The 12202-nt window shown below is 42.0% G+C and overlaps 1 protein-coding gene across 1 annotated transcript in view; it reads right to left on the bottom strand.

Moving 5' to 3' along the window:
* Positions 1 to 469: 469 nt before the first annotated feature.
* LOC126474655 (uncharacterized) overlaps positions 470 to 12202 on the bottom strand; it is a 232719-nt gene continuing 220986 nt past the window's right edge. The window contains exon 5 of the mRNA XM_050102133.1: positions 470 to 1865. Coding sequence (XP_049958090.1) covers positions 1712 to 1865 — 154 coding nt within the window. The 3' untranslated portion in view covers positions 470 to 1711. The remainder of the gene's footprint in view (positions 1866 to 12202) is intronic.

The following is a 12202-nucleotide window of genomic DNA, read 5'->3' as shown; positions in this document are numbered from 1 at the left end:
ACTGAAGAATGAGCTCGTGCCTTTTTAACAGGTATAAATTACAATGATGGAACTCATGTCTAACCTGTAACATTCTACCCACAGATTGAAAGCACAAAAACCCACATGATTGGAGAACTTACGCTCCTGTACATGAAAGCGCAAGTTATTGACGAAGAATTCTTTGTTTGTCTGTATCCTTTGCTGACGCGACGAAAGCCCTGAACCTGATAAGCATGAAACAATCTTGAGTGGCATGAGTTACAAGATTCGTAGCTCAGTGGCTCGAACGACCATGATCTAACATTTCACTCGATGATATATACATATATAATCTGTTGACAATATACGAATGATTTGTAGGCTCTGGCCAAAAATACAAAACTATATGTAAACGCTTCTACCAAAAGTGATAACCCATTCTAAAATTTTACGTTGAATCTGTTTTGTTTAGAATTAATCCCTCCTCCCTCCCCCCCCCCCCCCCCCCCCGAGTAGTAATTGCTACGACTTTCTTCTTCCTGTTAACTGGACGGAGGAAATCAGATTATAAGCTGTCAAAGAACAAGCTGCAATGCAGTTTCTTAGCTGGGGAATTTGATTTGCCTGTCTATACAGATCTTTGTAAAAATGTGGCAATGAGCTTGTTCATTCGGCTTCCTTTAAAACAAATGTTATTAATATATGGTGAAACGCAATAAAATATAATGCATTAGAAACTATATATGTATATGTATATACGCAGCAGGAATCGTTGTTATGGGTGTACTGATTTGGAGACAGCTAGCACATTTTCAAGTAAATTATTGTTAGTATTCAGCATAAAACTGCAAAGCACGGAGGCGACGAGCTTATTCAATCTTCCATTCAGGTTTATAAGTTCAACACAGTTCATTATCATCTATATTCACATGTGTTGTCCAAGATAAATTATAATTTTCTTTAACTCCTATTTCTTGCTGATATTCATGCTCCGGAAACATCGACGTGCATTGTCCTATTAGCAGTTTGTCATGATTATATAATATACAGTTTTATATAAACCTAGAAGAAATTATAGGAACATTGAGAACCACCATCAGTCGTACTGATAAAGACACAGAGTGCTGTGTTGTGGAGGCAGACGTGGTCTATAAGTTTTCTGCTCTTCTCGGCAATAATTATATACCTTTTTTAATGCTCATGTAGTCAGTTTTTTACGAAAACATCATTCAGAATTAATGCTAGTGAAGCATAAGGGCCGTGGCGCTCTTAGCAGACTTTTTTGAATATTAATTAATTCACGACGTATTTCGAGACATGTTTAGAATCCGACTTTTAAAAGCATTTAGCTGATACGAAACTCAGTGTTCAAAACCAGATGTACAGTTTCGAAGTGAGATCATTTTTGCCTACCACATCACTAGAGTATTTCACACATCTGCAGACCATTCCCTTGTGCAACTTGCACGCAAGCCAGCTACTGATCGCACCCATTTGCCGACCAACACACACTGCCGGACCTTATGCAGAGTTTAACTCCACTGTTAACTGATTTTGAGTACACCGTAAGTAAGGGCACTAGAAGTCACCGTGGCACTGTCACACGCACGTGCGTTCCCTACGAAGCCGTGCCCTGATTGTCCTGTGGCCGCCTCGGCGAGACAGCGTAGCTAGAGCACGTGGTCTGGACCAGTGCTGCCGATATCACAGAAAAAAAAGCTATTGCGCCGCGTGGAGCGTTGAGCCGGCCTCATGAACAGGCGCACTCGCAGTCCTCCGGCACGGGGTACGGAACCTTGAGCCACGTGCACCGGTACTTCTTGCGCCGCTTCTTGCGCCGTTCCACCTCCTTGCGCAGCCTCTCCGCCGTCCAGACTTTGTTCGTCTCCAGGGACTTGCGCAGCCTGGAACACACAAGACCGCACTGCCACTTCAACCGCTTCACACATTCAGAATCCTACTATGCCAGCGAGTATCGATACCTCGTTCACAAAAGGAAACGTTCATACAAAAACTATGTCCATATGAGTTACACTAATGGCCATTAAAATTGCTACACCAAGATGAAATGCGGTTGATAAACAGTTATTCATTGGACAAATATATTATACTAGAACTGACATGTGATTACATTTTCACGCAATTTGGGTGCACAGATCCTGAGAAATCAGTAACCAGAACAATCACCTCTGTCCTTAATAACGGCCTTGATACGCCTGGGCATTGAGACAAACAGAGCTCGTATGGCGTGTACAGGTACAGCTGCCCATGCAGCTTCAACACTATACCACAGTTCATCAAGAGTAGTGACTGACTGTATTGTGACGCGCCAGTTGCTCGGCCACCACTGAGGCACGGGGCTAACACATCTGAAATGTAACGTCCACTGTTCAAAGTGCCGTCAATGCGAACAAGAGGTGACCGAGACGTGTAACCAACGGCACCACTACCATCACTCCGGGTGATACGCCAGTATGGCGACGACGAATACACGCTTCCAATGTGCGTTCACCGCGATGTCGCCAAACACGGATGCGACCATCATGATACTGTAAACAGAACCTGGATTCATCCGAAAAAATTACGTTTTGCCATTCGTGCACCCAGGTTCGTCATTGAGTACACCATCGCAGGCGCTCCTGTCTGTGATGAAGCGTCAAGGGTAACCGCAGCCATGGTCTCCAAGCTGATGGTCCATGCTGCTGCAAACGTCGTCGAATTGTTCGTGCAGATGGTTGTTGTCTTCCAAACGTCCCCATCTGTTGACTCAGTGTTCGAGACTTGGCTGCACGATCCGTTACAGCCGTGCGGATAAGATGCCTGTCATCTCGACTGCTAGTAATACGAGGCCGTTGGGATCCAGCACGGCGTTCCGTATTACCTTCCTGAACCCACCCGATTCCATATTCTGCTAACAGTCATTGGATCTCGCCCAACGCGAGCAGTAATGTCGCGATACGATAAACAGCAATCGCGATAGGCTACAGTCCGACCTTTATCAAAGTCGGAAACGTGATGGTATGCTTTTATCCTCCTTACACGAGGCATCACAACAACGTTTCACCAGGCAATGCCGGTCAACTGCTGTTTGTGTATGAGAAATCGGTTGGAAACATTCCTCATGTCAGCACTTTGTAGGTGTCGCCACCGGCGCCAGCCTTGTGTGAATGCTCTGAAAAGCTATTTTGCATATTACAGCATCTTCTTCCTGTCGGTTAAATTTCGCGTCTGTAGCACGTCATCTTCGTGGTGTAGCAATTTTAATGGCCAGTAGTGTAATAATTTCACACATGAATTTTTATATCTCACTGTTTTCGGTGAAATATCTACACTAACGGCCGAAGACTAACAGTTTTCTACAGCAATTAGCGCAAAGTAAGTGTAAATTGTGATAAAAAAGTTCGGAACATGAAAACGTGCTTACTTTAGTAAGTGAAGTACGACCTCTAGCATTTGAAAAGATGAGGGGAAACGCAGATGTCAGCCAAAAATTCAAATAACTGTAAGTGACCACTTATTTACCCAAAAAAGCAAAACGTGAACTATTTTACGATCTACAAATATCATGTCTCAAAACAAAACTGTGTCATGCTAGATTACGATGAAAATTCCTTAACGGGGGAAGGACGTCAAACGGGCCGACTTGGAGCAGGAGGGGCACCACAGGACATTTTAATTTCCACTCATAGCAGTGGAAGTGCAAAAACATAGCAAAATAATTTTTTCTAGATATCAAATTTCATCATTTTTTTCACTGAATCCTTCCTGGTCATGCTGACAAAGTTTTATGAATTTACTTGTAAAAGTATAGACAGTGGAAATTAAAATGTCCTTTGGTGCCTCTCCTGCTCCAAGTCGGCCCGTTTGACGTCCTACCCCCCTTAAAGTAAAACGGGGGGTAGGGGAACGCGTCTGGAACAAATAAAATACACTACACCAAGAAAAGGCGTTTTTTTATTTAGAAAACGGAGGTTTTTAATGTTCGTTACAGCCTATGTTTCAAAACATGTTGCCGCTAGGTGTGGCCGAGCGGTCTAGGCACCATGTCACGGACTGCGCGGCCCCTCCCGCCGGAGGTTCGAGTCCTCCCTCGGACATGGGTGTGTGTGTTGTTCTTAACATAAGTTAGTTTAAGTGGTGTGTAAAGCTAGAGACTGATGACCTCAGCAGTTTGGTCCCTTAGAAATTTACACACATTTGAACATTTTTGAGAGCATATTCCATGCAGAAGACGACGGGTGATATTTAAAATACGATATAATGTAGCAAAGAAAACAATGCTTTCGAAACACATGGTATGCTGCAGTCGGATATAACTAAACAACGTGTGTACGAGCTAGACCAGACTGAGGACAATATGCTCCTAAAGAAGACAAAGAGGCCACCAAGACAGTCAGCCAAACAAACGCTTTATATCTTAGTGTGGTGTTATAACCTGCGATACACTCACTTCAAAATAATGATCAGCATTCTGTCCGAGGACAAGTCGTTGAATATGCAACATCGAAGAGGGATACTACAACACGGACAGGGACAGCAATTACTGCATCTCTTTTGTGTGTAAATAGATTGTATGATATAAATACTTTGCAGCGACCGTTTATTTACAGTAATTTCTACACGGAGTCAAAATTAATTCAGCATTTCGGATCCGAATTTCACTAGCTAGTTTCCGTATTATTTTGTACATTTTTTTTTATTTCTGCTGGTGGTTACTGCGCGAAATAAATCGCACAATTACGACCAAGTTATGAAGTTGACAGCACCTGACTTCTTCCGGGTAATACTTTCACTTCGGATTCGATACCTTACACAAATTAAAGTCAAACCATTAGCAATACGGTAATTCTTTAATTAGGCTACCACCTGGAGAGGAAGAGGAGGGCTTTAAGACCAGCGTGTTCGACGGCAGTGTGTAATAATCACTCACAGACGGCAGGTGACAAAACTAACAATGGAGGATATATAAAACGTGTCTGGGGAGCACGGTAAACAGTGCCGTCGTTGTTGCAAATCAGAAACTGATCTGACTGTCCAGAAAGGCCTTATCGGATTTTGAGCCACTAAGTTCTTAATGCGTGCAGCCGTGGTTAAATTATACAGCGCATGGCAAAATGGTGCTATCCAAAACTGGCGCCATTGCAACTGCAGTGCCCCACGGGCTATAGATGACAGGGGCGAAGGACGGGTGCGGAGATGTAAGGTCGAACAGAGGTGCAGCTGTTCAGCAATTGCCCCTCCAGATGAACCAAGAGGCTTCAAACAGTGTCTCCTCAAAGACCGTTCAGCGAACGTTGCTGCGTATGGGTCTACGTAGCAGGCGCCGGATTCATGCACCGGGTGCAGCCCCCTACTCATCGGAGACGAAAGCTGGAATTTGCACGCCCATACCGCGGTTAGACGTCCACTGAACGGCGACACGTGGTCTTTCCAGATGAATCACGTTTTATGCACCATCAGCGTGAAAAGTATGAAACCAAACATCCTGCAACAATCGGCCAGCTGGAAGAGGGAGAGGTATGGTCTGGGGAATGTTTTCGTGGCGTTCCCTGAGTAATATCGTCACTCTGGACGTCACAGCTGTTCAACAAAAGTATGCAACTGTCATTGGGATCGTATAGAGCCCTCCGTGCAATTTATTCTTCCTCGGTACAGTCGCACCTACCAGCAGGACAATGCAACGTGTTACACAGCTCGTAGTGTGCATGCATGGTTCGAAGACGACCAGGACGAGTTTACAGAACTCCTCTGGCCATCATATTCCCAGGATTTAAAGCGAATCGAGAACATGTGGAAACACCTCGTTCGGTCTGTTCGCGCCATGGATCCTCAGCCGAGAAAGCTACCGCAAGTGGCCACGGCGCTGGATTCGGCGTGGTCTCACATTCCTGCCTGTACCTTCCAGAACCTTCATGACTCTCCTCCTACATGTCTAACGGCAGTCAGCGCTGTAGAAGGTGGTAATTCAGGCTTTTTATAGGTCATCACATTAATGCGGCTGGAGAGTGTAACATATACTTTAATTAGCTCTCGTTTGTAAGAAGGCAATTACTGGCAGGTGTGAAAACTTCCGAACCACTGGTACAATGTGCCATTCATGCAAAATACTGTAATACACTCTTTGGAATTCTCAAGGTAGCACAGATAAAATTTACGGAGCGAAAGATTACCTATATAGTCTACAGAAACGACACCTCAGTTATTGCAATAAAAGGGCATGAAAAGGTGTCAGTAGTTGAGAAGGGAGTGATTCATATTTGTAGCTTATTCCAGATGCTTTTGTGTTTGCACAGTTAACAGAAAATAAAGGAAATTAGGTAAGAATTGCAAAGGGACTTTAGTTCAGGGGAAAGAATTATAAGCCTTGCGAAATTGGGCTTCGGAAGATCGGTTTATCAGAATGGATAGTGTCTTGGAAAGATGTAAGATAGATATTATCAAAAGTGAAATAACGGCCAAGGAATGTTCTTCAATTAAAACAGGCGATGCGATGAGGGAACAAGACACTGACAGTAGTAGCCGAGCTCTACTTTTTGGGCAGAGATATAACATTCGCCGAAGCAGAGAAGATAGAAAATACCGACTAACAAAAGCAAGAAAAATTTTTCTGAGAAAGAGAAATTTTCTGTAATCAAATATAAATTTAAGTGTTAGGAAGTATTTTCTGAAAGTATTTATCTAGAGCGCATCCTTGTACGAAAGTGAAAGGTGTACGTTGAGCAGTTCTGACAAAATATGATGCTTTCAAACGGATGTAGACTGTAGTATTATAGTTAAGACGCCGAAATGATGTTTACTGCATCCAGTCTTCAAGAGCGTGTTTCGACGACAGCAAAAACAGTCCAGTTCAAACAATAAACTTAACAATATATAAAGACTATAAATGAAATTATTCTCTGAAACAACGTTCTTTCTTACAGGCAATCAGTTTTGGAGCACTAACTCTCCATCTTCAGACATTTACCAGTAGAAAATTACTGCTATGTGACAAATTATGACACATAGGTCGGCTAACGACCCCAGCATAAATTGGCATAAGCAAACACTTGCCCACACTCAAATCTACGAGTGTGGGAAATTAGTCTTTTGAAAGTGGAAACCATCAATAAACAGCATTGTGGCAGAGGTGAATTTTATTTACTGTGATTACCAACTGCCATTGACGGGCTACAAACGATTATGCTCATATGCTAATAAATCTATATAGAGAAATGAAAACTAGTGTTAAATCGGTATTTGAACTGAAACTCCAGTTTACCGGAAGAAGTCACTTTTACTTTGCCTCCATTATCTTCCACTCTCCTTGCGCTCGCAAATTCAGTTCTTGGGAGTATTTTTATATATTTGTACATAATACCACAGTACCTCGAAGAGCAAACATTGGGCCTCTTGAGAAGTAAAGCTTCAAAACCGAAATCAAGCTCAATTATTCGACTCAAAATATAATAAATTATAAATCATTTGCTGCTAATTTTTAATGATTTTAAGCAGCGTGAGATTCACTTCCATTTGGAAAGTTGTGTTGCTTACATAAAAGCCAAAATAAGGCGATATGTGTGCCTTTACCGGTTTCTGGCCGAATTTTATTGATGAAGTCTTGTCAGGTTATCAGTTTAAGTCTCCATCTGAGGATAACAAATAGGAAACTTGTCGAAAAGTTGTCTTCAAGACAACACTGTCACTGTCGAGAGGATTCCATCGGATGCTATGTTCTTTGTGTGGAAATATGATAAAAAACTTGAACTAATGTTTGGAATTTTGTGGTACTGTCGTCAAAAAAATATGACAAATTCTTACACAGGAGACGTCTTTGCGACACATTCATAATACGCGAAGTAACCAAGGACTGACCACTCTGCTTAGAAGTTGGAAATGCAATACCTGATGAAAACCATCCAGACACACTAAGTAATGTGCGACTGACCGCTGTATATCTTGACAGGCGGATCTACCAGTGAAAAAGAAAGCGGAGAGTATTTAGTTGTCAGTAGAGAATCAGTAACAACAGAATGGGTCTGGGTGACTTCGAACGTACAATAGTCATCGGACGTCAACTGAGCAACAAGTACATTAGAGACATTTCAACCGTTCTAAAGCCGGCCGAGTCGACTGTAGGTGATGAGAGTGAAGTGGAAACGTGAGGAAACAACCACCGTCGAGTTTTGTGGAGAGTGGTTGTAAATAATCACATAAAATCACCGGAACGTACCATTCGTGAGTTAGAAAGTCCTGTTAGTAGTACAGCTAGTATGGCTGTGCGTAACCAGTTGAAAACAATGAGGTACAATGTTCGGATAGCTCCACATAAGACACACGTCAGTAGTCAATTGTATGCGACAATGTAGGTGGTGTAAATAAAAGAGCGACGCCACTGGATAGTGGATAACTGACAACGAGTGATTTAGGGCGATGAATCACTGTGGCTATCCGATGGAAGGATTTGGACTTGGCGAATGCCTGGAAAGCGTTATCTGTCGTCATAAGTAGCGCCAGCAGTGAAGCACGGGGAAGGTGGTGTTATGGTACGCGAATGTTTCTCGTGGATACGGTGAGTCCATTACTGCGCTTAATAATACGTTATATGTGGAAGGATATGAATATACACTCTAAGGGAAAAAACGCGCACCAAAAAGGAATTATCCGAATGGAACGAAATCGGTAGATGTGATATACATTTACAGACAAACAAATGATTACGAATTCAGAAGAATTCTATGATGTATTGAAGAGAAAGAGTTTCACAAAGTCAGTAACGCGTTGGTCCACCTCTGGTCCTTATGCAAGAAGTTATTCGGCTTGACACTGAGTAATGGAGTTGTTGGATGTCCTCCTGAGGGATATCGTGCCAAATTATGTCCAATGGGCGCTTTAGTTTGTCAAAATCTCGAGCTCGTTGGCGGGCCATCCCCACAGTGCTTCAAATGGTCTCAACTGGGTGAGGTCCAGCCATATTTCTGGCCAAGGCAGCGTTTGGCAAGGATGGATACAAGCAGTAAAGACTCTTGCCATGTGTGGGCGGGCATTATCTTAAATGAAATATGAGCCCAGGATGATTTTCCATGAAGGGCAACAAAAGGGGGAGTAGAAAATCGTCGATGTTCCGATGTGGCGAGGGTGACTCGGATGGCAACCAAAGGACTCCTGCAATGAAAAGAAGTATTACCCCAGACCTTCGCTCCTAGTTGTCGGACCGTATGATGGGCGACACTCAGGTGAGAATCCAAACTCTGTCCGCGATGTCTCCAGAAACGTCTTCGGTCTGGAATCTCAATTAATGGAGTAAGGTTGTCTTCAATGATGAGTCCCACTTCGAACTGAGCCATGATGACCATCACATCTATCGATTTCTGTTAGTAGAGGAGTAACTTGGTTAGTTTGTACTGGCATGACAGTGGGCCCTGTCATAAAGCAGCATCTGTGTAGTAATGGTTTGTGGTTAATAACATTCCAGAAATTGACTGTCTTGATCAGCGTTGCAACCTCAACGGCATGGAACATATCTGAGATAAGTTACACCTTCGACTTAATGACAGCCAGATTCTGCTTCTTCCTGTAGTCTCTTGCTCCGGTCAAACAAAGGCATGGGCTACAAAATAGGACTGGTCTTAACTTGATTCGGTATAGCTTCTCGCTGTATGGATGTCATCGCCAACAATTTCTTGCTAAACATACGACAGTTCAGGTGCACTTGTATTTACGTATATTTGTGGAAATATTTGACTAAAGTCTGAAATAATATTGCATCCAAATCGTATTTTTTGGTGATCTTATCATGGCCAAATTATAAACCAAGGCTCTTCCATTAAATAACGATTACCTTATAACATAACTTTCCTAAAATAATAAAGATTCGCATTTATATGAGTGTCACGAGAGAAACGAAGCAAAATAGCAGGACATTTAGTTAGTAAATTGTGTTTGTTTACAGAGATCAAAGTGAACCGGTATTGTAATTTTAAACATAACTTACATTATTCGAGAGGAAGCACTGCTTCATGAAAGGGTGTTCTCCATATCTACACATATCTATATCTACACATACATTAAGAGCTAAAATCGCGTCTACGTAGGACTTTGATTAGAGATTATCTTTGTTATGTTATTTTCTAGGGCAGCTACAAGGCAAAGACAATAGTTAGAAGTGTGAGCAGAATTATTTTACGCTCAGACTGCAATACCACACCTGTAGGTAAAATGTAATGAAAATGTTTTGTATTTAAAGGAGTACAGCTGATTTTTTTTAAAGAACAACCATGGTCATTTTTATCCATGATTTGTTAAGCATTGTGGGAGGGGATGGGGTGGGTGGAAATCATCTTTTTGGAGCAGTCTGATCTGAAATTGTGACCCACGCCACAAACACTGCCGTCTAGTCTACCCTTCAGCCACGACTGGCGAGCGGACGGCCTAAACAGCAAGGCGAAGGACGCGCAGCAGTACTTCAGCAGTCTTCAACACACGTCGCTAGCAGCGACCGCACTAGTTTGTGCGTCTCTGTCACGTGCAACCAATTAGAGAGAAGTGTGGTATCGAGTGAACAGCCATTCAAGCAGAAGCCTGATATCACTCTGCATCAGAGATCTGCCTCAGATTGCTCTCAAATCACGCCGAGCTTGAGGAAGAACTGTAATGAGACGATACGAATCTAGCACGATGCTACTGTTACTCTGACTGCTAATTTATATTATAATCCAGTACTAATGGAACAGAAAGAGAGAGAAAGGAGAGAGAGAGAGGGGGGGGGGGGGGAGGCTGCAGACAGATACACGGGTACAAAGCTAAAGCTATGTATACCTAACTCTTTATATATTGTAAATAAGCACATTTATGTTTTGTGTGTTCTTGAGTGTTCACTCATCTCTTTACACTGACAGAGAAAACTGTGTTGTGGACTTAGTTCTCAGTGAGGACAGTATTATATTCCTGTTTTACCAGAACTTGACTTGAAATTTAATGGTTCCCTGTAATAAAGAATGTCATTTACAGCTATAGCTGTAGCTATAGTGGAATTACAGTGGGAGCTGACTCGTAAACACGTTAGTGGTAGCGTCTAAAGAATAACTGAGTCCGCCAAGGTTGTAAGAGAAATAAAAACAATTTTCATAACGAGCATATACAAGATAAAATGTTAAAGAACAGAATTAAAGTTGCCCCAAAAACTGGTTTAATTTAAACAGAAACAAAAATGTTGAAAGTAATAGCTTTAGTATGAAAGAACATGGATTTATATTCATGAACTGCTTGTTAATGAAATGCAAAATACTTATTCGTACGAAATTACTCTAATTACTCTCTGGTAAAGAATCTCCAAACATATTTTAAGTTATAACGACAAAATCGCTTTCATTTAAATACCAGTGTCAACTTCACAAAAAAAAGGTCAGTTGGATATTTTCCAGACTGAGTGGATTAAGTAATACAACACTGTTTCGTAGACAGAATTAACGCCAGGTAATGGTCGCTGGTGTCGTATTTTACTAACAAGTGCGCAGCGGATTGTGATATTGTTTCCGCTCGGTGCAATAAAATCGCTAGCATGTGTGGTACGACCGAAAGGAGAAACCAGCCAGAATTTTTCAAAATAATAACCAACATTTAGGTCCCCTGATTTGTTTTTGTAACGTATCAAAGAAATATTTACAGCGATGGTGATACGTAGATTTTGCTTATCATTCACTTTCGAGTAATCCACATCCCCCGTGATGTGTTGGACAAACTAAACAAATAAAATAATGTAAGTCACTGAACATCTAACACGGTGACCCGTCACCATATCCCAGTTGCAGATTGCCCCCAAACGGCCTACAAAGGCTTCAACAGTTTGGTTTTCAGTATTTCATACAACTGTTGACCGAATTTTAAAATTTAAAAATACTGTCATAATCAGCTCAACAAGAGGGATAACCTGACGTTGCAGGTGTAGAACAATAAGAGAAGCATTACAAGTGGAAACTGTGTATACACCTTGAGGCGGCTTAACTCACTGCGTGCAGACACCCAGGCTGTGATCATCCAGTACTTTAGAATGAGATCACTTAGCGACTTCCACAAACTTAAAACATAATTTCAAAAATTTTCTAAACATTTTCTCACTTACGTGCTCAACGTCAAACATTTAACACATTAAATCATTTATAATCGGATGTTTGAAGCTGTTCATACGTAGAATCTCGATTCTTTAAAGAATTGGGGTTTACTAGTCATGAGAGAACAGTGGCCCAATGAACGCTGTGCTTGCATT

The sequence above is a fragment of the Schistocerca serialis genome, chromosome 4 (genome assembly GCF_023864345.2).
Source record: "Schistocerca serialis cubense isolate TAMUIC-IGC-003099 chromosome 4, iqSchSeri2.2, whole genome shotgun sequence".
Lineage (NCBI taxonomy): Eukaryota > Metazoa > Arthropoda > Insecta > Orthoptera > Acrididae > Schistocerca > Schistocerca serialis.
Note: the sequence above shows the minus strand (reverse complement) of the source record. Positions and strands in the feature narration are given on the sequence as shown.